The sequence below is a fragment of the Phycodurus eques genome, chromosome 15 (genome assembly GCF_024500275.1).
Source record: "Phycodurus eques isolate BA_2022a chromosome 15, UOR_Pequ_1.1, whole genome shotgun sequence".
NCBI classification, from domain to species: domain Eukaryota; kingdom Metazoa; phylum Chordata; class Actinopteri; order Syngnathiformes; family Syngnathidae; genus Phycodurus; species Phycodurus eques.
Window position 1 is genome coordinate 19,839,808 of NC_084539.1, and position 27,926 is coordinate 19,867,733.

General features: G+C 44.7%; 2 protein-coding genes across 6 annotated transcripts in view; both read right to left on the minus strand.

The window, feature by feature from the left end:
• Window positions 1–14,735, minus strand: part of zgc:162472 (uncharacterized protein LOC553495 homolog) — a 22,529-nt gene extending 7,794 nt beyond the window's left edge. The window contains exons 1-21 of one of the 2 annotated variants that reach the window (XM_061698519.1): window positions 14,645–14,735; window positions 13,600–13,802; window positions 12,863–13,433; window positions 11,371–11,477; window positions 11,223–11,288; window positions 10,975–11,148; window positions 10,064–10,197; window positions 9,884–9,978; window positions 9,740–9,794; window positions 9,505–9,648; window positions 8,207–8,446; window positions 8,069–8,132; window positions 6,717–6,927; window positions 6,516–6,631; window positions 5,677–5,953; window positions 5,183–5,219; window positions 5,005–5,106; window positions 1,053–4,932; window positions 685–806; window positions 469–602; window positions 219–285 (exon numbers count right to left, since the gene is read on the minus strand). In XM_061698519.1, the coding sequence (XP_061554503.1) occupies window positions 219–285; window positions 469–602; window positions 685–806; window positions 1,053–4,932; window positions 5,005–5,106; window positions 5,183–5,219; window positions 5,677–5,953; window positions 6,516–6,631; window positions 6,717–6,927; window positions 8,069–8,132; window positions 8,207–8,446; window positions 9,505–9,648; window positions 9,740–9,794; window positions 9,884–9,978; window positions 10,064–10,197; window positions 10,975–11,148; window positions 11,223–11,288; window positions 11,371–11,477; window positions 12,863–13,433; window positions 13,600–13,796 (6,793 nt within the window). In that variant the 5' untranslated portion in view covers window positions 13,797–13,802; window positions 14,645–14,735. Of the gene's footprint in view, window positions 1–218; window positions 286–468; window positions 603–684; window positions 807–1,052; window positions 4,933–5,004; window positions 5,107–5,182; window positions 5,220–5,658; window positions 5,954–6,515; window positions 6,632–6,716; window positions 6,928–8,068; window positions 8,133–8,206; window positions 8,447–9,504; window positions 9,649–9,739; window positions 9,795–9,883; window positions 9,979–10,063; window positions 10,198–10,974; window positions 11,149–11,222; window positions 11,289–11,370; window positions 11,478–12,862; window positions 13,434–13,599; window positions 13,803–14,644 lie in introns of both variants that reach the window. The other variant, XM_061698518.1, reaches the window with a different exon arrangement.
• An 869-nt stretch (window positions 14,736–15,604) lies between these two features.
• dab2 (DAB adaptor protein 2) lies at window positions 15,605–27,926 on the minus strand. Of its 4 annotated transcripts, none has more exons than XM_061698624.1 (15): window positions 27,727–27,926; window positions 24,178–24,451; window positions 23,274–23,413; window positions 22,814–22,912; window positions 22,399–22,530; window positions 22,244–22,327; window positions 21,648–21,674; window positions 21,534–21,569; window positions 20,839–20,901; window positions 19,198–19,749; window positions 17,282–17,402; window positions 16,603–17,187; window positions 16,378–16,532; window positions 15,960–16,020; window positions 15,605–15,890 (listed from the first exon to the last, which is right to left on the minus strand). In XM_061698624.1, the coding sequence occupies exons 2-14, from the start codon at window positions 24,323–24,325 to the stop codon at window positions 15,973–15,975; spliced, it is 2,190 nt and encodes a 729-aa protein (XP_061554608.1). In that variant the 5' UTR covers window positions 24,326–24,451; window positions 27,727–27,926; the 3' UTR covers window positions 15,605–15,890; window positions 15,960–15,972. The 4 variants fall into 4 exon arrangements, with proteins under 4 accessions (XP_061554608.1, XP_061554606.1, XP_061554607.1 ...); XM_061698622.1 differs by having other exon boundaries at window positions 15,960–16,038; XM_061698623.1 differs by lacking the exon at window positions 27,727–27,926 and adding an exon at window positions 27,189–27,369 and having other exon boundaries at window positions 15,960–16,038.

Sequence of the window (27,926 nt, forward strand, 5' to 3'; positions counted from 1 at the left end):
CCTGCTATTTTGTTTGGGCACAATTGAACAAAAATGAGGCATTTTTAAGACTAACAACTGATTTGGGGATAAAGTGTCATATTAAAGCATAATTAAGGCCTCATTTTTGTGAAACCATCCATTGAAGGATCTACCAATACCCTGCCATAGCTTCATGCATTGATGTTTTCTTTTCTCCAATGATGCATTTCCAATTTAGGACAAAGTCACTGACTTACTGTCTGGAAATATTGAGAGACTCGCAGACGTTTGGTAGAATCCCGTGCATGACGACGCTGATTCATTCTGTGGACATCGAGTGGGAGAGAAACAAACACCTGAGCTTGGATTTCAGCTCCTACGTCTCCACACGGTCCTCCATTTAACATTTATTTATCCTGGTGTGGGCAATTAATTTGCAGCTTACAGTTCCAAATAGGACAATGTCACAGAAGAAATGGTAAAAACAGGTTGAAATAAACCTGTTACCTGGATGGGGCACTCTGGCGCTCTTGTCTCACTTGCCAATGTAGAGCAGGCATCCTTAACTTGATCATCAGCTCCCTCTACTGGCGTATGCAGGACAGTCGTTTGCTCTTGAGGACCAGAAGTGTCGATGGCATCTGGGCAAGAACCAGAATTTGTGGTCTCAACAAGCAGGGCTATAATCTGTGATGTAAATTTGTCTGATGGAGAGTGTCAAACCTGATCCGGCTTTGACTGCCTCTTGTCGGGACGGTTGAGTGTCGTGTCCAAGGTTGGGTTTGGGTTTTACCAGCCTGCTCCGTCTCGTTGTGGAGGTTTTGGGCAATGAAGTATTCTCGGTGCTTTAGATAAAAGGGGAAACTTGCATTAGCGAATAATCTCATTTCATTCAAATTTAAAGGCTTAAATCTCTGGGCTGTATGCTGACCATTTACGTCCACCTCACTTCCTTTTAGTGAACCATTTCAGCTGTGTTAATGCAAATAAAATGAAACCCAAGGGTTAACAATGATGTGTGACGTTCACATTCAATTTATCGCATGGCAGTCTACTATTGCTGGAGTTACGCAATAAAGCATAAAGCTCACCATTTGGGGATTTGAGCCTCTGCGGTCACTAGATTTGCTTCACTGGTTCCAGAACTTTCCAGGACTGAATCTGGCAATGGGATGTTTAAGGAGGGGGCTTCAGTTGTGGAATTTAAAGGACCAGTCATTGTCACAGTCTCCTGATGAGGAGCAACATTGCTCGCCGTTTCCTCGCCAACTGTTGGTGTTTCACCACTCTGCGCTTGAGGCCTAGTCGACATGGACATTTCCATGGAGACAACCTCATTGCTGGCACGCTGTGGCCTTGCCTCACTTCTTGTTGGCACTGTTTGACAGTCGGATGTTACTTTGGAGGGTTTGTCTAGTCCATCCTTTGACTGCAATGTTGCTCGAGCAGGGGATCTCAGATTGGGTTTGATCTTGGGGAGACGTCGCCGTCTTTGAATGATTTCTTGAGAGTGTTTTGATGCCTCAGAGTCTTCCTGATCTATATTGTCAGCTGAAGATGTCATTGCACTGGGTGGAACATTTTGACAAGTCTCAGACGTTGACTGTGCTGCTGCCTCATAACCACAACCACTTTGAACTGCTTCGGCAAATGTGGAATTTAAGTCTCTGGCCGCGGATTCAGGACCTAATATCTTCTCACTAGAAGAGATTTCCTCTGAAGGCATAAAAGTGGAGTTTAAGTTTGTGATAGGCGTCACGGTTGAAGAACTGACTGTTTGCTTCTGCAGGGAGAATGAGCAAGTCGGCTGTGATTCTACTTCAGCTGTTGATTTGCAGGTGGATCCAGGATCTGAAGATGGGCTAGTTTCTTTTGTGTTTTGAGATTTGGACAGTGAACCTCTTGGTATCCGGGGAAGGTTTGGTTTCACCTTTGGAAATCGACTCCTCCTAGAAACAACTTTACTGGGATTCTGACGTTCAGGTAACTCTTGCACGGTATTGTCATGATCGCCACTTTCTTGGTCCAAAGGTTTATTTGACTCTTCAGCATTTGTTTCTTTGACTGTTGCATCAGATGCCGCCTCATTATTACGAACACTTTCAACTGTTTCAGGATCTGTGGAGAGTGGGTCACCTGCAGCAAGTCTAACGCCTGCCATTGTTTGCTCACCAGGAGTCAGTTCCTCTGAATGTATCGTACTGGTGCCGAAGTTCATGATTGGTGTCACAGTTGACGCACAACCCATGCTTTGACTTGGTGACTTGAGAGAGAAGGTGCTAATTGACTGTGATTGTACTTCAGCTGTTGTTTTGCAGGTGGATTCAAGATTTGGAGATGGGATAATTTCTTTTGTGGTTCGAAGTTTAGCTTGTGCGCTTCTTGATGAGCATAGGTTTGGTTTTGGTTTGACCATAGAGAATCGACTCGTGGTCTGATGAGCAGACACAACTTCACTCGGTTTCTGACATTTGAGTAACTCCTGCAAGCTACTAACATGATCTCCACCTTCTTGGTCCAAAAGTGTATTTGACTCTTCCGCCTGTGGTTCTGCAAGTACTGCATCAGATGACACTGCATTTTTACAAACACTCCCAATTGTTTCGGAATTTGTGGACTCTGTGTCTCCCGCGGCAAGTCCAATGCCTGCCATTTTCTGCTCACTAGGAGTCAGTTCCTCTGAAGGTATCATACTGGCACCTAAGTTTATGATTGGCGTCACAGTTGAAGCAGAACTAGTGCTTTGAATTGGTAACTCGACAGAGGTGCCAGCTGGCTGTGTTTGTACTTTAGCTGTTTTTATGCAGGTGGAGTCAAGATTTGGAGACAAGCTAATTTCTTTTGTGGTTTGAGGTTTAGCATGTGCAGTTCTTGATGTACATACGTTTGGTTTTGGTTTGACCTTTGGAAATCGACTCCTCCTGGTCTGTTGAGCGGAAACCACCTCACTCAGTTTCTGACATTCAGGTAGGGCCTTGTCATAATCTTCACCTTCTTGGTCCAAAGCTTTCGTTAGCTCTTGAGCCTGTGGTTCTATGACTTCTGCAGTTTCATTATTACAACCACTTTCGACTGTTTCAGGATCTGCGGAGGTTTTGTCACCTGCGGCAAGTCCAATGCCAAGCATATTCTTTTCACTAGAAGTCTGTTCCTTTGAAGGCATCACACTAGAGCTTAAGTTCATGATTGACGTCACATTAGAAGTTGAACTGGCACTCTGAGCAGAGGTCCCAAGAGAGAGGGTACAAGTTGGCTGTGATTCTACCTCAGACTGACAAGTTTCTTTTGTGAGTTGAGGTTTAGATTGTGACATTCTTGACATCTGTGGAAGGTTTGGTTTGATCCTTTTGAATCTACTTCTCCAGGTCTGCTGAAGTGGCAAAACTGTTCTTGGTTTCTGATATTCTGATTCTGCTTGCATGGCAGTGGCATGATCTCCACCTTCTTGGACCAGAGGTGCCTTTGACTCTTGCTCTTTGGGTTCAGATACTGACTCGTTATTCTGACCACTTTCAACTTCATCAGCGTCTGTGGATTTTGTGTCTCCTGCAGCATGTTCAACGGCTACCATCTTCTCTTCACTAGAAGTCAGTTCCTCTGACTGTATCATACTGGCGCTTGAGTTCATGATTGGTGTCACAGTTGAAGCAGGACTGGTGCTTTGACGCGGTGCCTCAAAGGAGGAAGTGCAAGCTGCCTGTGGTTCTATTTGAGCTATTGTTTTGCAGGTGGATCCCAGGTTTCGAGACGGGCTACTTTCTTTTGAGGTTTCAGGTTTCAACTGTTCATTTCTTGATAGCTGGGAAAGGTTTGGTTTTGGTTTGACCTTTGGGAATCGACTCCCCCTGGTCTGATGAGTGGAAATAACTTTACTCGGGGTCTGACATTCAGGTAATTCCTGCAAGTTGCAGTCATGATCTCCACCTTCTTGGTCTACAGGTGCCTTTGACTCTTTAGCCTGTGATTCTGTGGCTTCTGCATCAGATGCCATCTCATAATTATGAACACTTTCAACTATTTTAGAATCTGTGGGCTTTGTCTCTCTAGCAGCATGTCCAGCACCTGCCTTATTCTTCTCCACACTAGAATTCAGTTCCTCTGAAGGTATTACACTGGAGCCTATGTTAATGATTGGTGTCAGAGTTGAACTGATGCTTTCATCTTGTGTCTCTAAAGAAGCTAGCTGTGGGTCTACGTCAGCTGTTGTTTTACAGGTGGATTCCATATTTGCAGACAGGCTCGTTTCATTTGTGGTCTGAGGTTTAAACCGTGCACGTCTTGATAACTTTGAAATATTTGGTTTTGGTTTGACCTTTGGGAATCGAGTCCTGGTCTCCTGAACTTCAAATGATTTCTGACTTTCAAGTACATCTTGCCTGACACTGTCATGATCTCCACTCTTTTGTACCAACGGTGTGTTTGACTCACCAGTTTGTGGTTCTGTGACTGCGACATCTAATGCGGCCCCGTAATTAGGACCACTTTCAGCATTTGTGGACTTGGCTTCTATGGCAGCCAGTTCCAAGCTCAAGTCAAAATTGGCTTTTGTTAAGTCACAAGTCTGGTTTTCTGAGGGTTGATCACACTTTCCTATCATAGAGGCTGTTTCTTTAGAAAGGAGGGGAGAAAGACACGCCACAGCAGACTTTACTGGTGATGCTTCTGGTTGGGATTTGGAATGTGCGGTCCTTGAGACTTTAGCAAGGTTAGGTTTTGGTTTCACCTCAGATGAGTGACCTCTTCTGCTCTGTGGGCCCGATGGCGCAGTAGGGCTTAAGTCAGGGCCTGAAACAGTTCTCTGAGGTGAAGATTCCGTTTTTGTGGGCACTGAGGTGGAATTCTCATTCGTCGGTGTGACTCTATGGTCCGATGACGCAGACGGGATTGGGCTGGAGCAGTTTTTCTCGATTAATTCTGCTATCTCTTCCTCCAAGAGTTTGTTGGGCTCATCTCCACTCTCCAATGCTATGTCTGCAATTAAACACAATTTGATTGGAACACTGTATTGCTCGCAGTAGTATTAACACGGCGGACTATGCGTACCTGTTCCCTGATCATGCATGGTGTCCGACTGAGAGAGGTCAACCCCATTGCCGATGGCCAGCAGCATTTGCGCAGCCTCGTTGTAGCTATCCATCTCAGACACTGAGAAACAACATCATTTCTTAAAATTTTTGTATTGGAACACAGTAGACGTTTGAAAAACACATCCTCGACATACCTTCGTTATGTTCAAAAGACAGGTAGTCGATAACATTCTGAAAGACAAGAAGTTTTATTTGAATTTTTCTAACTTAATATGCATTTCTCTCTATCACACTAAAGATAATAGTGGGAACAGGATGAAAACACCAAAAGACATAGATGAGAGCAATGTTGAAAGTTTAACTAAATAAAATGGGTGACTTTGCTCCTTTTTTTTTAATTTTTTTTTTTATTTGTTGTGCTACATTCAACGCAGCGAACACTATCGACCAGGAGGTCCAACTGATGCAAGGCTGCCCGTCTCATATTTGAGAGAGTTGAGGTAGAAGTCATCTTGGGAAATGTCTAACACCATCAGACATGTTGCCCAAGATGTCAAGCTATACATGGGCGAGGTGGTTGGAGTGGGTGTGAATTATGGAAAGCACGCAAAGACAAATGCAAACAATGGAAGGATGAAACTGATTTGCGACAAAAAGAGTTTGGCACAACCTCTATTGTCTCATCCACCTGTGGGATGACAACCGAGGGAGAGCGCAGGCTGGCGGGCACGAACGCTTCTTCATCGTCCCTCTGCTGTGCCTGTTCCTCCACCTCATTGTCGCTGGATTCAGACTGAGATGCTCTGAGGGTAATAAGTTTGGACTTTTTGGACAGCAGTGCAGCTGATGGTGCCTTGGCCGATCTGGCCCTCTTGGAGGCGCACTTTGGCTCAGGTGTAGAGGTGGGCTTTTCTTCCTTGGTGGGATAATTTAAGAGGCTGGGAGGCTTGGGAACTCTCCCATACCTGCAAAATACAAACACACAAAGACACGTTTACACTACCTTCCAGGCAAATCTGCACTGCAAAGGCGTAACAGCATTTAGAAGCCCGTCAGACAGAACTTGGCATTCACACAGGTATTGCATTTTATGTCTTCCAATAACCACAGCTGTGGTCACGTCAGCACCAGAGACTCAGACAGCGACAACTGCTTTTAACAAAAGCATGTGTAGGCAGTCTTAGGTGTTACGCTTCACATTCTAGTCAGCCCCTTACAAACCGGGTGCCGAAAGGCTCCTTTAAACCATTGCCCACAAATGACCTTTGGATCACTACTATCATTAGTGACCTCGATAAATGGATTTGATAGCCAAGTAAATAGAGTTACAAGCTTGGTCACGGAACGAAATAAACCCCTAAGTCAAGGTACTGTTGTATTTCTAAATTGTAGCCACCTTTCGTTGTGACCTCAGGGTTAGGGTGGGAACATGAGAAGTGTTGACTGCAGATTTTTGGCGATGCCTACACACGTAAATTCCCACGAGTGCAGCCCCTGAACTGGGACACAGCTTGATGAGAAATGTACCTAGTGGGTTTTGCAGGTTTAGCAGAGAAATCATCACCAGATGAAGCACCATCATCACCACCCTCCTCCTCCTCCTCGCTGGCTCCTCTTGCAGGTGATGATGTCTCATTGTTCATCTGAAAAAGAAGCAGGAACTTCAGAAAGGCAAGATCTGGAGCAAGCTGGCTGAAGGCGTACTCAACACAGCTCTGGTAGCGTCACCTGCTCTTTCGAGTCTTCGTTCATCACACCATCATTGTCTTTAGCGGATGCATCATCTTCTGCATTCGCGACGGGGGGAGGAGGAGGCTGAAGCTTTTTACTCCACTTTCGGCCGAGGGGCAGGACTGGTTTGGCTGCTCCTCCTCGTGAGAGTTTGGCGGGTTTGACTGAAGCGTGCTCGGATGACTCGTCCGTCCCCGTACTTTCGCACCTGGTCGTTTGGTAGAAGATATTACATTGGAAAATGTGAGATGTGAAATTGACCATTTCAGGTTTGTAGCGGTACCAGAGAACTTCAGGGTGGCAGAAAGCGAGTGACCAGCGCTGAGCTGACCGGAAAAGATGACAAAACTTGTTTGGGGTTGCGCCACCATATACAGTGCTGTGAAAAAGTATTTGCCGCCTTCTCACATTTTTATTTTTTGCATAGTTTCCCCACTTGAATATTTAAGATCATGAAACAAATATAAATATGAGACACATAAAACGTTGTTTTTAAATGGTGAAAAACTATTCAAAGCTACCTGGCTCTGCGTGAAAAAGTAGGCCTCATTGCCCCTTAAACCTATAAACTGGTTGGGCCACCCTCAGCAGCAACAACTGAAATCAAGCGTTTTCTATAACAGGCAACGAGTCTTTCGTTATCTTAAACAAAGTCTGGAAACTATGCGAACAATAAGAATTTGAGAAGGGGCAAAATATTTTTCACAGAACTGTATACCCCGAAAGGTTTGGTTTTTTTTCCCCACTTCCTTAAAAGTAAAAAAATAAAATGAATCCTGTGGATGAGGAGGATAAATCGAGTGGATTTCGTAAATAAAGAGAAGAAAGCAGGAAAACAAACTTATATCATCAGGTTTGTCAAAGGCAAAATGTAAAATGTTTGATTGGGTTGTCTTTCAGTAAATTAGCCAAATGTAATGGCTAGCCTGCTAGCTAGCGTCAGCTCCACAGTGCACTATCCATTTCAGCAGCAAAAGAGCACATCTGTGCCATTCATCTAAGCAATTTAAAAATCAATGAATTAGCCAGTCTCTCAATGATCATGTTAACTGTGTCTGAATTGCCACCGCGTTTATTTTTGAATTTCCACTGCGTTTATTTTTTTGAATCAACTTACCTGTGGAAATGCAAATTACGGCCGCGGGTAGGTCCGAGCAATTTACATCACGTAACATCTTTTCAACTAAAAGAAGAGTTCAAATCATCATTCAAGTTTTCTAAATCCCACTGCCTTGGTAAAATGATGTGTAAGGCTTTGTTTACTAGTGGTGCCATCAGGGATCGGTTGGGCTTTTGCCACCCCGAAGCACATGTGCTGTCATGGCGAAATGTCCTTTAAGCTTCCTTACACTTGCGAATCGGGTTGAGCTTGAGAAAAGGCTGCTTCTGTGTCTTCGGGTATGCAGGCATTGTCTGAGGACATAAAAGTAATCCATTGAACAAAATGTGTGTTTCAAAAGGAATGCCCTGCTCTGACAGACTTGTACCTTCTTCGTCGCTCTTTTCTCCCGCTTTGCTTTTCATCTTCTTTAGTTTTGCAGCTGAGACGTCCTCCGCACTCTGGCGTTTGCGTTTGCTCTTGGTCTTCGAGACAAGGGCTTTCCCATCCTTGCAGAGCTCGTCATTCTCTTTCTCTCCGTCCTCCGCCTCGGAGCTGCAGAAGCCATCAATCTCTCCGTCGTCTTCGTCCCCCTCGCTGTCAATGAGCTCGTCCACAAACGCTTTATCTGTCCGGACAGAACAAAACAAAACAAAAAAACGCCAAGAGATGAAAGCCACCGTGGCTCATTTAGGACACAATGTAGACGCATCATACATACTAATTGTAATGCAATCACTAATTGGCAGCTATTTGTGATAACTGGAACTTTGCACAATAGAAATACAGTAACCCCCAGCTATATCAAAACATTTTAAGCGTTTCTTTTTTTTTTTTTAATGGGTTTTTACAGTGTGGAGGAAGAAGTGGCAGGGAAGGTCCCCAACTGAGCTCCAGGAATAGCAATAGAAAGTACAAAAAATAATTAGCTGTTGTGCTGAAAAATTTTGTTTTGGTCCAGCTATACGAAGCCACGCCGCTTAGCCAGGCTGCTAGAGCGCTTCACTTCCTCGTTGGAGTGTAAATGCACCCGATTGGACGCATAACCCGTGACCATGTGGCTACGTCACAAGAAATGCACTGATTGGCTGACTGCGTTCGACACGCTGCTCCACCTGCACTATGAACCTTCCTGCAATACCCTGAGTTTTACTGCAATGTCGTGAGCTTTCTCACAATATCGCAATTACCATCATATCGTGAGATTAATACCGTTATAAAACCAAACCGTGAGATATCATTACATTCCTAATAAATACCGTAACACTGATGCTTATTTAGTTAACTCGTCTATGGAGTAAGCTAACGGACTTTCGTTTAGACTAAATTATATGGTTTGGTCGAACCTTTTGGTGTTTAAACAAACATTTTAGTTTTACAGTAAACTTGAACAGGAAATCGCTTGAAGCAAGCATGCTTTGCTTCTTTTGTTGGAGAACTGTGTGAACGAGAGTTTTCTTCTTTTCATTTCCACAAAGTGATGTTATACGTCGACCATTTCTTTTATGAGTGACAACGGGAGCCACGGGATACTCAAGTTTTGAAGTGATTGCAGTATATGGAAGGCGGTAAAACGCTAAAACAATGTTTTATTAATATGGTGTCTCTATTTGGGTTGGGGGTCCAAACGTATCCCCCGCAATAAACGAGTGTTCACTGTACAGAATTCCATTAGGATGCACTCACCCTTTGCGACCTTTGATCGCCTCTGGCGCTTCTTGGGGGCGTTCTTCTCCACCAGCGACTTGAGCTTCTTCCTGTTGGCCTGGACTTCTAGAATCTTCTCCAGAAGCTTGGAGAAATACTCAATGTCTAGCTTGCGTCGCTCTCCTGCAAGAGAAACGGCAACGGCGAGTCATCTTGGGATAGTCGAATAAATAAGTGGGGTTCTGTCACAAAACGGCAAAGATTGAATACGAACGGAAAGCTTTGTCAATTCTCCAGGAGTTCTGCCGCTCTTCTCTTTTAAATTTGTTCTGCAAATGTTGAAATGCACACAAAAAAATTCAATGTCGCGCATAGGATAACTATATAAATAAACACAGCAATGCTCTTGTTGACAGACCCTTATCTCAGCTCGAGTTCTGTTATGAAAAAGTTGGCCGATCATGGAGAAGTCCGTTCCCACCATGCTGATCGCCAGGAAGAACATGTCCGTCTCTGCAAAAACAAGGACACATGGAAAAAGATGATAGAACATACATCTAGTTGTATCAGCTTGGCTACACATTGGTGTTGTCCAAACCTTCGCTGGTCCAAGGCTTGCAGTAGGTGGACGCCCTGAAACTGGAGTACGTGGTGGTAGAGCCGCGCTCAAAGATGGGGTCTCGGTCCTCCGCCGGGTTCGGCCCTTTAGCTCTCTGGACCTCCACAGTCAAGCTGAGACAAATCGCAGAATAATTATTTATTTACAGATATACAACTAAGACGTTTGCCACGAGCTACGTTGACTAGAGTTGTACATCAGTGGCTTTTTTTTTTTTTTACATGGCATTCGTCATTTACTCCATGAACTGAGTCCTCTTTCATCACGATCGCGACACACTTTCTACGACCGACTGCGACGCTCATATCATACATATATATATACACACTGCTTGAGAGCGAGGTGCCTAAACTTGTCCGACTTCCAACGCGCTGGCATTTCTATCCCACATAATCGACGTGACGAGCTGAGATTCACCCGCTAATTCTTATCTTCTACCCAAACGCCGTGCTGATTTCAAATCCAAAGCAATGCAACACCACCATCCGCAGCTTTTTGTTAGTCATTGGATTACATACCTGGATTTCACAGACAAGCAGGGCATGACCCATTTCCACGCCTACCTCTTAATAAACGTACTTGACAACTCTTCATCGGGGGAGTTCAACAGACAGATTTTCGTTGATGAATACAAACATTAAGGGCAGTAAATGAATTCAGTACAGTGAAACACCGAAGGAACGCTACAATAAATTCAGCCATGCCTCTATACATTAAAAACCCATGAAAAAAATTGCTTATAACAAAAAAGAAAACAAAACAAAAAAAATCACAATAAAACTGAGGTGTGAACAATTAACAGCGACATAGTGATGTTTAACTGTACTTTGACATCTTTTCATGCAGAGCTGATGCAAGTGCCAGTTGGGTACTGTTGTGAGTGCACCTACCTCTCCTCATCCAGGATCAGCGTGCCGTCTTCAGCGACTTTGACCCGCGGCACCATCAGTGCCTCCTCGTCTTCCTCCTCCTCCTCCTCCGCTGCCTCCTCCTGTTCCTCCACCGCCTGGGAACCCGTCTTCACCACAGCTTCTGGGTCCGGTTTCTGCACTCTTTCTGGCGATCTGGGACAGAGTCCGTGTCGAAGAGCGGTGTCAAAATTGAGTTCAGACTTGGAAGGTCAAAACAGTGAACTCACTTTTCTCTCCTTGGGGAAAACGGAACCACGGTCTCGTTCTCCTGAGTGTCGTCTTCTACACTCGACCTGTGACACGACAGCAGCGGGTCACGGGCAGGAATAAACAAGTAATGCAGTAAGATCAGTTGAAAAGGCGAGGTGGACTCACGACATGGGGTTGGACAAAGGCAGGTAGTGGATGAGATCTCTCATGATCATTTTGGAGGGATCCAAAGCGTATTCCTTGACATGCTTCCTCTTTGCTCTCTTGGCACCCTACCGCACGACATCATTAAACTCCGTGTGCCGTGGAAAATGATCCAATTTCACATCAAATTCACCTGAATATTATTTCTTTACTACAAATAATGTATGTGATTTTACCTATGCCAGCAATGTTTAGTGACAGGCAGAACAAGTAAAGTCTAAATCTGACACACCGCAGAGAAGTGTTGTGAACAATCCTGCCGAACTTGAATGATTAAACAAACTGCTAAGTATAATAAATTAAGGCTTCAAAATTGTGGAAAAAAATCAAGCCGCTCTCGCATGTCCGCTTAGAAGACGTCCTGCTCGACTGTCAATCAAACACCACTATGACAACCTGGAAAAACATAAAACGTAGAATATATAGTTTGCTTATGCTATTAATATTCTTAGAACTGTTTTGGTTAACTCTTAAGTCTTGTACCTGTCAGAATGTATGTACAGTACACTACATGTTATACAAAATCCCCATAAAAAGAAATGTGGGGAAAAAAAGAACATATCCACTTCAAGCCTAAAGTTGTAACAGGGCTTTTCCAAACAGTGACAATGAGGCACTCTAAAGTGGCCAAACCAGCGCAAAGCCTCAGTCCACAGGCTGTCTGTCTCATCTGACTTATACAAAAGTTTTACCTCGCTATTCCGCCTTCTCTCTGTGACGTGCGTGCACTCATAGCTCACAACAAGGCGCTCTAAAACGGCCATGCCAGCAGACTATGCGAAGGCCAGATGCATGTTCAGCTGTATGCATAACTAGCTCGCTAATTGCGCATCGCAATTGCGCCGGATAACCTCCGATACAAACGAGGGCGCTCAAGCTTCTGTTGAATGACGAAATGCATTATCAGGTGCCCTTTTAGCCACCTCCACTCTCGAACACAGTTGCTCAAGATGCCACAAGATGGCTGTCAAACAATATTTTTATCTAAGATAAAGCTTTGGCTTGCGCAGAAAAAACAAAAGGATAGGTGAGTTTTTCCCAGCAAAAAACAGAGGATAGTTCCCTCTCCAAACAAAATCCGTGACTAAGTGAGTCACCCAGTAGAAAATCACAACTATGCGGTAGAGCACTGTATCTGTTTATCAATCGATGCTAGCAACTGTAGTGAGAGGCAGAACAATTAAATGCTCTTCCAAAAAATGGCAGAAGGTGCATGACCCTGTGTAGCCACCCGTTGCCATTCATACAAAATAATAATAGCTTTGCGTTCAACTTAACAGTCTCAGAATTCGCACTGAGAAAGTAAAACCGAGATTATCCTTATTTCAGTATATATGCTTTTTGTGCCATTTTGTCATGTAAAATATATGCCTTGGCTCAATAACGGTTGGGACACACTACTTTAGATGAGTCCCATGGAACAAAAAAAGTCAAAAGAATGCCAACAACGAACCTTTTCTTTCCGCATCTCCTGTCTGAGCAGTTCGCGGAGCTTCTGAGCCTTTTCCAGTCTCTGAATGTCTGACGGGTCGTTCAAAAGTCGACTCAGGGAGAATCGGGGAATCGACGGAGACTTCCTGCTCTTCGACGACAGGAGAGTCCTTGCTTTCTCCGACAGTGCCGCAGCTTCTTTGTCCAGCGGGGCCACTTTGTACGGTGGCCTGGGAGGAACTTTGGTGAGACTGCCGCCTGACCATACCTTCTCTATTTTTTTGTTTCCTTTTGGAGAGTGGTCAGCGGTGGCGGGAGCTGCTGATCCTAAACCATCACAAGAGGTGACGACGGGCTCGGCTTCAGGCGGCGTCAGCGACTGGACTCCCAACGGTGCCGCTTGGGGTGGAGTTTTTGGCTTGAGGTTTGAAATTTTGAGGGGACTTTGAGAGCCCACCTTGACGGGGGACTTGGGCGTTCGAGGGAGGGTGGCGAGGCGGCCTGGCGCCACTCTGGGCTTGACAGAGAAGCGCTTCCTCCGCTGGACAGCAGCCGAGGAGCTGGTACCATCCCCACTTGGATCATTTGCATCACTAAGCAGGACATAAACACATCCACATTAACCCGGAAGAGATACTAGACATATCTTGGGCCATTTCGTGTTTTAAGCCATTTTAGATATGTTGACTGAAAATGCATAGGTAATGTGTTGCTTAAATGAGACTAAAATAACAAAGCTACACAAATAAAACCACTCGCCTCGGGACGGGAGCTTTAGCCACAGGAGCTTCAACTGGCTTGGTGTCGGTCGCCGCAGAGGTCGGCACATTTTCGTCGACGTCTTTCGGAGCCTCTTTGGTCTCCTGACTCACCAGGGCGGCTTCCTGTAGTGGAGCCGGCGTCCTCCCGGCCCCGCCCACGTTGGGACGAACGCTGAACCTCGAGCGGCGAAACATTGGGACCTGAACGTGTCACAGGGTGCGTCAACACAACCTGACAGCCAATCAGTCACAATGGAACATCATAATCGAAAATCGGTGTCACTTACGTGACTTTCATCTGATCGAGATCGAGTGAAAAAGATCGGTTTTATTCATTATCTGGCATTGCCAAACAAAGCTCTATGCAGCAACGCTTCTGTCCAACAGCGGCAACCAGAATTTGCCTAAAAAAAAAAATTAAGGACAAATGTGTCCCAAATCCGTCCACTAGCGGATTTTAATTCCTGCCTACACAAAAGATTCAATTAAATTATTCAACTATTATGTTTCTTGACTTATAGAAGTATGAGTTAATCATTCAGTTACTGATTGGGAAACATTCAGAAGGCGAGTCTCCGTACGTAATTTGCATATTACAAGGCTCATATAGCTCTGTATTGCTAGCTCATTGCCAGACAGAGGAACGTCTACATTTTTAACATATCAACACTTTTTGGTCTCCAAAGTGAGAAACTTGACTTAAGAGGCGACATAATGTGACGTTGACAGCAGGGCCGCCACAGCTGACCCGTCTGTGCTTCTAAATGGGTATAAACAAAACAGCCCACCGTTGTTGTTTTGTTTTGGGGTTTTTTTTGGGGGGGGGGGAGAAAATTTAGGCACTTTCAACAAAATCCAAATATACTGGCTGGTTGCACGCGAGGGGAGAGAGAAGTAGAAAAAGCCCCAACAAGCATGTATAGTACGACCCCTATCCTATGTAGTCAGTGTGAGCCTTTTTCCTAACGTGCTCAGTCTTTCTGCTTTCCGAAACCAAAAACGCTTTTCATCCGTGATGTCCGACGTTTTTTCTGAACACTTACCTGCTTACCAACGTGCCGTCTGTGCGTAGTAAAAGTCTTTTAATCGACGAGGAGCCATACAGAACTGCAGCAAGTCGTCAGACCGCCATGTTGGCACTGACGCAATATTTCATCGCCCACGAGAGGCATTGTGGGAAATGGAGTCGCAGACTTTTTTCCTTGTTTTGTGTACATCTCTCAGCCTCATACCTTTCACAGCGAAATACAACTTATCGAACCAGGGTGACAGCTCCCTTTATCGTGCTTTCCCATCTTAAATGTGCTGTTCAGCCCTGTTTCTTCCTTTCCTCTCTTCCTCCCATTAATTTCGCCACCTATTCTTTATTCTGTTTGATACTTGCACTCTTTTTTTAAGTTTAATTTGTAACGCAATACTCCTATATGCTTTGTTCCCTCATTTCGCTGTGTATGCGCCCATAACAATACCAACAATCCCATCATCTGAATTCTAAAACGTACTTGATCGGCTACATTGTAAACTATGTAGCGATGAACTAGAATAAAAACAAATTGTCTTCAGTGGTTAAATTTCCTCTACTCATTGCAATGCTAACATTTCCCCTGCACTAACACACAGCCAGCGAGGGGACAAGTTTCGTTAATTCAGGCAATTGTCTAGTAGAAAAAGAAAAAGTGCTTTGCCAGCATATTGTGGCATCTGTGGGCAATTCTAAAAAAAAAATTGGGGGTGGCTATCAATTACATTTATTTTTAATGACTAAACATGCATCATTTGTCATAAATATTTTGCATAATAGCTTTAAGTGAAATTGGATCGTTTCCCACAGGCAGAACACCTGATGTCTTACAACAGCAATCCAAGTCATACTTTTCTACATAGATTAAGGTACAAACAAGGTAAAAATTGACCAAATATGATTATTCCCCCCCCCCCCCCCCCCCCCCCAAACACCATTTGCTTGACTTCATTTCAAAATAATTTGTTCCACAAACTGCAGCTTTATCAATATTTTATTACAGTTTCTAATTCAGGCAACATCAGCAGCGGACATCTTTGGACACTTCGCATACAAAGCCCCCACCCCACCCCCCCTTTGCTCTCGTCAGCAGATCATGACGCAACGTGTTGGATCAACGCTCTTGGGAAATAAGGGAACTACTAATCAGACAGAACGAACAAACAGACACGGCAACATGGAAGAAGTCTGGACGGAGGCCACCGTTTAGATTGTGTTCTCGCAGCGGTTTGTCCCAGAGATGCGACTTCACGGAATCTCCATTTTGGCTGGGAAAACAAAATGAGGAATTCAATAAACAAAGCACGGCGGCGTGAATAAATGAATGTATGACTTACAACAATTTGAAGGTCAAGCGAAGGGATTTCCAAAAGGATCTCCAAAGGCACCCGTGGAGTTCTGAGCAACAAGAGCAGTCTGTCAATTTAAAAAAAGATGTATTATGTTTGTTGTTCCGCTTATCTTGGAGCGTCACCCGGCTGCCTTTGGAAGAGCGAAGCGGGATACGACCTGGTCACCGGTAAATTGCAAGGGCACATACTGTATAGACAAACAACTAGAGCAGACTGATCGCAAACCTTTTACACCAAGTACTACCTCAAAAAAAGAAATACTTGGCTCTCCATCATAATGACCAACAATATAAAACGCAGTAGTGAGTAGGCCTAAGTGGTCGTCAAAAACGAGAGTTGGGCGTTGATCAGTTGGCATGAATGGGTAGAACCAGAAGTATTTGGACACTGCCAAAATCTGTACCATTGGGGCAGGCGGGACCCCAAACGGGGTGGCGTTGGGGGCTCCGAATGCCTCATCGAACATGTCTAGGCCGACGCTTGGTCCCGGTGCCGAGCTGTTTGAGGAGAATGCGGCATCGAGGAGAGCCGGGGCGTTCAGGCTCGCAGGCGGTGCGTCTATACGGGAAAGAAGACCACGTAAGGATTGGGCGACATAGAAAGCGTCTGCGCGTCCGAGAATCCTTACCGTTAACGGCCGCCGACATCTGTTTGATGTCAAAGTCATCGTGGTCTGCGGCATCTTGAGCCAAGCCCACTTTACTGGAGAAGTACTGGTCGAAACCCCCCGATTCTGAAGCCTGCTCACCTTTTCTCGCCGGGATGGCGGGCGGCTTGGCGAGCTGGAAGTCCTTGAACATGTCTTTCCCGGTCTTCTGCTCTTTGTCGCCAAGGGGGTCCAAGGCGGTGAAGGCGTTTCTCTCCGCCTTAGGTGGGGGCTCCTTCACAGGTGGCCGGGGAGGCGGGCGGGACGGGCCTTGCTGCTCACCCAGAACGGGGAAGGCGGCAGGCTGGAAGGGGTTGGTGCAGGCCGCCTGACCCCAAACTGCGGCCGGCGGCGGCGCCGGTTGCCCCCAGGCGAGATGCGGGGCACCGAACTGTTGAGGCATTTGTTGACCCCAAGCGTTGGGGGGTATGGGAAGACCGCCGAAGGCAGATGGCTGAGGGTAGGCGGGCGCGGGGGCTCCGTACATGGAGGGGGCGACGGTGGACGTTGCCCACATGCCCGCAGGAGGCATGCCGGAGCTAGCTGGTTTTCCTAACTGCAGATCTCCTGCACATGAAAACATTGATTGAAAATGTTCCCGTGCAAACCAGCAACCGTTTGACTGCCTAACCACATGCGCCACCATTCCTCGGTCTCCTACCCAGAGCCGCCACGGAGGACTGAGCAGAGTTGGCATACGTGTTGTTGAACAGGTCGCCGGCAGCCGACGAGCCGTCGGGAGCAGAAAACAGTTCCGCTCCGAACAAGTCACCTGCTGAGGACTGTTGAGGGAACATAATGAGCCCCGAACATCTTGCCTAAATGGTCTCAGACTCAGGGTGCCTCTGATTTGGAACTAGAACCAAAACTAGCATCTATTCACCGTTGCCATGTTTTACAGCGAAAACAACTCATTGGAGAGGGCAAAACTGGTTCCAGACCAGCACCGACTCTTGTAGAACTTGGGGAAATTTCGTAAAACTACTGGAAGAAGGGATTCCCTCTAATAGCTATAAACACCAAGCTAAAAAAAAAAAATCAGCGGTTCTTTGCCGCATGTGCACGTCATGTGCATTTTTTTTTAATATTGTAAGATAAGTTTTGGGGGGGGGGGGGGGGGGGGGAACAAAGTTTTCCATTTTCTCAGCCGTATACATCCTATTGACTTGACGCGGCTGCTGTGGGTGCACCCTGAGTCGACAATTTCAAACACATCGTGCCACTATTTTACCAGCATGCGTTGCCACTTACCGGTGCTTTATCGGCAGAAGCGTGAGCGTAAGCAAAAAAAAATAAAAAAAAATTTTAAAAAATTAAAAAAAAAAAACAGGAAAGGCGGTCACAGGACTAAAAGGCACAAGGGACATTTCTGAATGTTTCAAGGGACGCTTGTGACCACGGGTGCATGCGCTTCAGACAGACCACCCCCTCCAAGCCATTCTACATTTAGGGATGGAAAGCTGTTTGAGCATTTATTCAACATCCTTCATATCCATATACTAGTATGCTCCATGTCCTCACTTGTGAGCCAATTAAACGTACAAGTAGAATGAGTAGGATGCACTAGTAAGACAACTACGTCTTACCAGTAACGTTTTTTCCGCTACCGTATGACATTTCTGCACGAGTAGGACAATTTTGGAACACTGTTACGAGGGACATCTACATTATATGCTACTAGTGAAGCACTAGATGCTAACTTGTCGAATTTTGGAATTTCACTAGTCGGGGTGGAACCATCGATTTTTCTTCTCTGCATTAATGTTCAACACTTGAAGTCAAGTAATAGTATTCGTTTTGCTGCACTAGTACCATGTTCTACTATCACTGACAAAGAATACTAGTACATGGACCTGAAGCTTTGTATAGTATTCTCTTTGTCATCACTAGTAAGAATATTCAACACACCAGGCAAAACCTTGCACTAGTTGACAACTGCGTATAACCAGTACTGCTCGTGACATTGTAAAGGTTCTACTAGTTAACAACTCAACATCTACTAGTGATGCGCAAGATGTCAATTGGTATCACACAAGTGGGGGTAAAAGCGACTGGTCAACCTTACTACTCTGCATCGATGTTTCATGCTTGAAGTTGACTAACTAGCATTACTCATAGCACACAGTTGTCAACTAGTGCAGTTTTGCCTCACTATAACATTTAATTGTCCTACCTGTATGATAAAGTTGTATTTTTATGCAAAAATGTCATCCACTGCCAAAACCCAAAATCTTACCAATATTTGTTTCATTTCTAGTCCAAACTAAAAGAAGACTCGAAAAACTTTTTGAGCAATTTTCACTTGTTTCAAGCTCATTTGTACTCGTACGTTTGTTTTTTCCCCCCTACTTATTTCAAGTGTGCCGAATTGTCTTACTAGTGAGGACAAAGAGCGTACCAGTACATGGAGGTTACGCTGGATAGCAAGGATGTGGAACCAACGCTCAAACGGCTTTCCGTACGTTATGTTTCCCACGGAGACCAAGTGCGACCGTTCAAGACCCGCATGCAGTAGCCGCACGTGCCACCTTCAGGCGTATCGCGCATGCAGTGAACTCCGTCAAACGACAAGGTCACCTTCTGACTCCTTCGACCTCGTCCGGCCTTCGAGCTCTGCGGGGGCGGGTTAAGAACCACCGAGTCCTTGCTGACAATCTCTGTGGCTTGGTGGCTCTCCCCGTTAGAAAAGGGGGAGGCGTTCGAGTCAAAAAAGGGATTTTTGGCGGACGGACCCGAACCCGACTCGCCGCCGTCCGTCACGCCGCCGTGTGTTATTTTGCCCCCGAGCGGCCACTGGCCGTTACTGAGAGCGAGGATCACGTTCTTACTGGTTAAGCCCCGCATCTGCTGGCCGAGGCTCTCGGGGTTTCCGTTCAAAGGGTCGCCAAGGGCCGTGCTAGCAGAGCCCATCGGGCCGTTGTCAGGACGGGGCGTTTTGGACAGCGGATCGTCTCCGAAAGGGTCGCTGTCCGGGGATGGAAAGAAGCCGAACGGCGAGCAGAAGGGATTCTCTGTCTGGGGCGGCGCCCTGTGGTCGGCGGCACAGGAAGTTAAAAGCGTTCCCTTTATGCAATTCTGATTGCCGTCGACTTCGGCGGAAAAGTCCAGCAAGGGAATATCATTAGAGTCCTGGTTCACATGAGAGGGAGATGCAGAGATCAGATCAACACGGGGGCTCAATAACACACAACAAGTCAATCACAAGAGAGAAACGTTTAAAGCTGCTCCATGCAAACAATAAAGATATGCTGACTGAATATTTTGTTAAGTCCAATATAGAGTCATTACTGTACTTCATAAAATCTTTTAATCAAAACGTTCTACTTCATTTTCACATAAGTGGTGCCTTGAGAAAGAGTTCAGTTAACTGCAAATCAAAGCAAAACATACATTTAACAAATCCTAATGGCGATTAGTATTAAAACAATTTTAATAAAAATTTAAAAACCCTTGTAAGTACAGTCACTCATATCTCAAGGCACCACTGTATTTTAATATATTCCCAATTTGTATTAGTGCAACAGTGAAAAGAAAAGAAAAATAAGCCAACTGCACATTTTAGAAGCCAATCCACGGTCATTTGGGGGAAAAAACAAATTTTTTTTTTTAGTCACGAAAAACATTTTCCACTGTAAATGTAAAAATATAGTATATAAGGCCCACCGCGAAAAGAAAATACATTTCAAGATTAAAGTCAATGTTACGGGAGTAAAGTTGTATATTTGAGATAAGGTTTTAAGAAAAGAAAAAAAAAAAAAAGCATCTCAAAACTTGTTCTATAAAAACAACTTTTTGAATAATCTCAGTGTCATTTTATTTTCGTTTTCAGTGCAGCCCTAACTCCTTTAAAATATACAGTAGTACACCGAAATATCAATTTTATATGATCACATTTCTATTTTATTTTTTATCTTGAAATGCGAAACCCTGGAAAGTACCACCCATCTGACAATCAAAACTGGGTATCGACCTTCGCAAAGGCAACAATTTCTGATACTTTATTACGCATTTCTCTCTTTTGCGGCGCGGGTTTTGCCATCAAGCAATTATCTCTCCTGTAGCAGCTTTAAATGTTCGATGATTGAGTTTGAGTTCACATCACAATCATTGTGTAACATACGGTTGTGAGCATGAATATGAATGTTATCGAGTGGCTTGTGTTCCTCCCCCAAAGGTAGCACGACGGCGACCGAGCCGAAGGGAACGTCGCGCACTTACGTCCGGAGACTGGATGTCCGGCGGGGTCGACATATCTCCGAACAGGTCCAGCTGCTCCACTGCCTGTTCGCCGAAAGCGTATCGATAAATCACGGCGCGGGGGTCAGTTATCACATGGAAAAAATAAATACAAAATAGATACTACAGTTGAGTGACAATTATACGTAATTGATTGTTGCTGTATATTAACAATATGAACAGTAGCAAGATTGCAGGTAGGGGGTGGGGGGGAAATGTGCATGTAACCAATAAACTTTAGCAATATTAATCAACAGTAGGGTGAGGACTATACATGGATAAATGTGAGTGCTAAACGTATATGCAGAAGTGATTGCAAATTGCCGCAAGAGCCAGCAGGGTTATATGTAGCAAAACATTTTAAAAAGACGACGAAAAAAAACATTTGCACGACACTTCAAAAGGTCCCTTTAAAAAAAAAAAAAAAAAAAAAAAAAAAAAGGATTACCACATTATGTCTACATTTTATTCATATTACATCTAAAAAAAAAAAAAACCTTTTATTTAATTATATATATATATATATTTTTTTTTTTTTTTTTTTTTTTTAGATAAAGGTACCCATAGACCATTTATTGATACTAATAAGCAATTGAAAATGATAAGCTCAAACATAATTTAGTGCAGTTTACTACACATTATGTGATTGGATTCAAGTTAGAGCATAGTTGACTTACGTTGGGGTTTTTTACCGGTACAGCATTACTTCCATTCTAAAAAATAATATCAGAAATTAGCAGTAGAAGTGAGTTAAAGAGTCGTGTTCCATTTAAAGTGCTGCATGTGCTCACCTCAACCACTGCGCTGCCATTTTCGCCCTGTAAATAAACACATTAGCAAGTCACAAGGCATCACCAGAGCTAGCAAATGTACACACACTCAAGTATAAGTATCGATATTTATGTAAAAAAAAGACTGGTAAAAATTAGGTCTGATTTAGTTTTTAAAAAACGACAGAAAGTACAGTTCATTGTACAGATTCTGATGTGCCCACCTTGGCCACCAGAGGGCAGTAGAATAGTCTTGCAGGGGAAAAAAATAGGTTCACGACTACTGTGACAGAATAAGTCATTCTTTCCAAAAAAATGAATATTTGCCTCCGAGTATTGTGATATCGTCTGTCTACATGTGGTACTCCACCGTTTGTGTTCAAATATCCGCTGCTTAAAGGGTTACAACACCGCAACTATCGATGCTAAGTGTTAGCCTGTCAATGGTGTTTTCCCATCATGTGTTAGCAATAAGGTAGTGAGGACATCGTTAAGGCAAAGTAGTTCTAAATACACAACGTACGTTTTTTTTTTTTTCTGTTCCTCGTTACCTCCTACCAAATGGGCATCACTTAATTCACCGAACGAGCACAAGGAGGCAGTGTTGCCCTCCTTACCTTCTGGGAGGCCTCCGCCTCTTTCTTCCTCATGTTGAAGATGACTTGGAAGAGGTCCTTCAGGTCAAGGACCAGCGGCTCCGCCTACCGGGTGACAAACGCCACGCCGTGTCAGGAACGGCCGGTTGGACGAACGTCAGCAGCCGCTTGAGTACCTGTTGCGCCGTCTTGAGGGCGAAGAACTGATGCTGGCCCTCGGCCCCGCACACGTAGCCGAAGGCCCGGTTGTCCGTCACGTCTCTGGCGATGAAGGAGATCTTGTTCACCACGTGCTCGTGCTCAATCGCCTGAACCGGGAAAACAGCCGCGTTAGAAGAATAGAACTGAAACGTTGAATAATAAATGCTACATGTGCGCAGATGTTAATGTAAACGGCAGCAATACTAGTCAGCAGCGTTGTATGTCGCAAAAACTAAAGCTGAATCAATAAATCCTTGACAATGAAGTAAACTCGAGTTGTGGAGTGACAACTGTACATGAATAAAAGATGCTATACATACAGAAGTATTTTAACAGCAGCATGGTGACCGAGAACATTTATTTAGTTCCCCCCCCTAAAAAGGAACCTACTCCCGATTTCTCGTCGATGATCCTGATGCCAGACATGGAAATGTTGACCCAAATCCGCTGTTTGTGTTTTCCTTGTGAGCGAGCAGCCACCGCCATTCCCTGGAAGAAATCACGTCACACCTTCAATTAAAAACAATTATACACTACTTTCAAAAAAATATATTTTTTTTAAAAAATAAATAAATAAATACATTTTTAAAAATGCACGATAACCTTTAGTGGTGCACTTAATTTGACCTATAAACTTCTGAATGTCCAACTGTTCAATGTTGCAGTACTTTTTGCACATCCTCAGTGGCCCACTTAGGGATACAGAGAGACTGGAAGAGTCACCGAAAGGCATACAAACGGATGTCCTTGGAGATTTAGGCTACTGGTCCATTTGTGGATCAAAAAAACCGCTGTTGTGAATTTTGAACTGAAACTTTCAACAGTTACAAATGGCGGCGGGAGTAGTCACCTTTAGCTTCATCATGGAGTCCTGGCACATCTTGTCCCCTCGGGGTTCGGTAACATCGTCAGTGCCGATCAGCTTGGCTTTGTACCTCACGCCGTCCCCTTGAAACCTGGCCAGCAGGTACTCGTCCGTTTTCTCCGGCACTGCACAAGAAAATTCATGTGAAAAAAAATCATGTGGCATGTTTGCGCTACCATTTGTCGCTAGGCAGAATTTGTGGCTCTCAGGAACAGGACGAAACATTGGAGGGAAAAGACTCTGAATTCTACTGTACAGTGTTTCCCTGCTAGATCACGGTTCATCTGTGTTTTTTTTTATATATTTTTTTAATGGGTTTTAGTAAACAGGAGAGTTTGAAATTAGAGTTGCGCCTCCAGTATAGTACCAGGTTGTGCCACAACATGCCAGGCAGCACTGACGTAAACTGGTAGAGATCCGACATAGTCATTAAATCATTCACTGGCGGCCGTTTTTAAAGCCGAGTGGCCCATATCGGCAGCCATTTTACAGCATTTCATTCAAGACCCACAGAATATTCTGTTCTGTGACAATATATGCACAGAACCGTACAAAAGAAAGAGTAGACTCTCTTATTTTACCAGAAAAAAACAGTTTGTTTCTAGCTTTTTCTGTTTTCTTTAGAAATCAGCAGGAGAACATTGGTTGGTTTCACCAAGAACAGTGGTTTCTGACCAGCAAGCAGAGAGAGAGAGAAAAAAAAAAAAAAAAAAAAAAGCTCTTTGCGTGAAAAGAAACACGTCTTCGATATATTTTGCTTTTGTGACACCTCAGTATAAAACTCCCAAAGAAGACTGGCCAAAAATTCATTTGCATGGGTCCCCGTTTGAGAAAGACTGCCTTTTAACTTTCCATCACAGTTCTGTACTAGTGTACTTGCGAATCTCACCTCTCTTCTTGTCTTTCCGGAACGGGACCTTCGATGCTGCAGTCGCAGGAGAGGCAGGAGGGGAGCTGGAGGTCGAGGCCGGAGGTGGCGACGCGGCGCTCAGCTCGGCGGCGGCGACCGCCACGTTGGCTTCCGCCACGGCGGACATGGCGCGGAGAGAGCGTGCGAGTCTCACCGGAGGAAGCGACGTCGGTCGGTGGCTCTGGCGGACGGCGGCTCAGCGTTCGGCGGGCGGGAACGCTCTTAGCATCCACGCATGCTTTTACGTGGTATTCTGCAATGATTAATCGAATAATTCGATTACTTCGCCGGGATCGTTAAACACATTCATACGCAAGCTGCCGATGGTCACAACTCAGGCCGAGTCACTCAACGCACAGCCAGCGAGCCAACTATACACGCTCGTTTGCTAACGGCGCCCACGTCACCCACCTGGCCAGGCCCCACCTTTTAAAGCCATACACACTCAAATTCACAGGGATGACAGAACGGGAAAATGCCGACCCCAAGTGGGCAAAAATAATACCTGCAACCCGCGTTCAAATCAATTTTCATCCGATTACTTTATTTTCCGATGGGATAATCGGTAGAATACGCGACTCAAAAATATTTGATAGTTGCAGCCCTACAGAGAAGTCGTGAAAGAAGTTTACAAAGTTTATCTGCTGGTCTGCTACTGAACAGAGTTTGACAACCTGGCAGTAAACCTTTACAACCTCAAGAGAGCAAAGGCATGTGACCAATAAAATAATCTTTACCTCATCAGACCACCAAGGTGACAAAACACGCTGAATAAGACCAGGTGACTGCTTTTACACTGGAGCCAATAAGACTTTTCATTGCTTGTAGACATCGCCAGATACCTTACGGCGTTTTCGTTTATGAATTTCAATATACAGACCCCAAGAGCGCAGTAAGAGTGTGTTTTTATAAAGCTATTCATTGCTAGTCGTTTTCAGAGTTACTCAGGGTAAGAGGGCCAGTTTCTGAACAAAAAGCAGAGAAAACTAGCTTTTTTGTGAACACATACTTTCCTACTACCTACCGCGACACATACTCTATTTATATAATACCTACTGTAGACTATTCATATTCCGTGCGAATGTAAGGTTACGAAAGTTGGCATTTCTCTCCCTCATAATCGACGTGACAAGCCGAGATTTACCGCCTCATCTTTACTCAATTTCTAAACTTCTACTCAAAAACCGTGCTGATCTCAAAACCAAAGTGATGCAACACCGCCAGCTACAGGGATCTGTTAAGCATTACAACGGTTTACAAACCTGGATGTCACAGATAAGATGGGTGAGACCATCTTTGACACCTACCTCCTGAAAACACAATCTCTAGGAATAGATACGTCGCGGCAGTAAACGAATATGAACGTCGGAGAACGGCAGAGACTTCGTTAACCGTTTGAACCGCAAATATATCAAACTATGATGCCAATGCCGGCTAAACTTAGTTCATCTCCAAAACACAAATACCTTGGACCGTCAGTCAAGATGTACGACTTGAACATACTTACTTCAGACCAACATTTTCTTAGCTACGGCAACTTTGGCGTCATCTTGTGGCATTACAGAAGGAAGAAAACAAAACCAAAAAAAAAAACGCCAATATGGTAATTTGTGAATATGTTCAAATGTTTATATTTGTCCACCTGATGGTGCCCCTTTTGCCCATTCAAAGCATGCAGCAAAATTTCAAAGCTTTTACCAAGAATGCCTTGCTACGGAGTACTATTCAACCTCATTAAGTCTTTACTTTAAACTCCACACTCTAATTTGTAGATACACGGTAGAAATACCCAAAATGGATATTTGAGGAGTATATTTCATGGTGGTGTCGCATCTACAGAGAAAGCAGCAGCCCATGAAATCCTCAATCCTGCAAATCAAACGGCTGCAAACCGCCCAGAGTGAAAATAACCTCGCACAATCAACGCAAAACACAACACCGCACGCATTCCCGACACGCAACGCACCTCTGAGTCGTTCCGGAGCGCAACGCTAACGTCTAGCGAGGCTGCGAGCGAGCAAAGGTTGGACGCGGGCAAAGGTCGAGCAGCTACGCCAGGTTAATCTGACGCCGGCAGTGTAAAAGATCTCATGACGCTCAGCTAAGCATCTGCTGATGAAAATCGGGAGTCGAGCCAAACGTATCGTAAAAGCAAACGAGTGGGAGATAATGCGGGAATAGTCCGAACTTTATAGGGTGCTCGCGCCGTTCCGTTTCTGAGAGCCACGCAAGCACCTGCAATGATTAACGCTGACGTGATTGACGACCCATGCGATAGCGCCACGTAGTCATCAATCGCCTTTGCAAGCACGTAGCCTCGTACAAATCTACTGCCTTTTTAGGACTCCCCCCAAAAAATAGTTATTAAAAAAAAAAAAAAGTGGTATCAAACAGTGAGCCCATATAAATGTAAAGTCTGCTAATATTATTACATATACAAAACAATTTGGATAATTAGTTTTGAAATCAGAAGCCAGTAAAAAAAAAAATCTATTATTATTCCATTTGCTAAAGAAAGAAATGCTTGCAATATCTCAACATTACTAAAAGACATTTTTGGTATTTTAGCAACAGACATGAAGTCGACGCACGTGATTTGCTTTCGCGGGCCACATAAAATGACGCGGCGGGCCGGATCTGGCCCCTGGGGCCATGTGTTTGACACCTGCGATATAAATCATCCCAAATGGTATTTAGTGGTAAACGTGGTAGTTATGTCAGAATTATGAGTAGCTTGTTGGGGAAAAAAAATTCTCGACCCAAAAAGTTTGCGAACCCTTTTCCCTACTCTCCATTAGCGTTAATTGGACACCTGCCCGGACACGTTCTTCAAAAGTTTGTTTGTTTGGTTTTTTTTTGTTGTCACTCCCGTATCTTGCATTTCAAACGCAAACACATGACCTCGGCATTAAAAGTCAGCTGTCGGCCGCCAATTACGGTTAAAGAATGACACTTTAATAAGGGACTTTGGGGGGGGGTCATGCACTAACCTCAAACGTCAGCAGAATTCGCAGCAGCAAGCAAGGCGAGGAGGTTGTGTGTGTTTGGGGGGGGGGGGGGATATGTCACAATCGTGGAGCCGTCAGGAAGCGTAAAGCGGAGCACATCTGGAGGAAATCAGCCAGTGAGTCAGCGTGCGAGTGGATGAGATGTGGTGAAACACGGCCAGGGCGCACGCGCGTACAGGCCACGCATGCCAACATGGGCCTCTCGTGGAAATGAGCAGGAGGAAAAGAACAACAAGAAGAAGAAGACGAAGCTGAAGCTGCTCGAAAAGTCATTTTTAGACTCCTTGCCTGGAAAATCACTAGACCCTCTCCTTCCCTTAATATTTTTTTAATGGTCTCTTGTAGATTTAAAAAAACAAAGTCCAGAAAGTTCATTAAAATGACTTTAAGTTCGGGAGGGGGGAGGGGGGGGGGGTTAAGACAAACAACATCAAACATTCGGGGACGGAAAGTTGGGAAATACTCGCGCATGCGTGCACAGGAAAAAAAGAAAAGTTGGAAAAATGGCCTTGTAACTTACCGTGTTTTTCGGGGGGTGGGGGAGAGGGGAAAGGGGGAGTCCCGCTTGAGGAGTGGAGGTCGGCGTGTGTGTGTGTGAGGCGGGCTGCCGGTCAGATGGTTTTGTCCCCCTCCGCTGAAGTGGAGCACGGGAGCGCCTCGCACTCTCGCCGCGACGCAAACTTGTCTCACTTGAAGCTTTTTTCCTGTAAGCCAACAAGC

Bases quoted from the DNA above. Each gene is read 5' to 3' on its own strand.
- dab2 (XM_061698622.1), bottom strand. From the start codon at position 24,325: ATGTCCGCCGTGGCGGAAGCCAACGTGGCGGTCGCCGCCGCCGAGCTG. The intron at 23,414-24,177 runs GTGAGATTCGCA...TTTCTTGTGCAG, and splicing joins CCGGAAAGACAAGAAGAGAG to TGCCGGAGAAAACGGACGAG. The intron at 17,188-17,281 runs GTAGGAGACCGA...TTTCATGTGCAG, and splicing joins GTCCTCCGTGGCGGCTCTGG to GAGATCTGCAGTTAGGAAAA.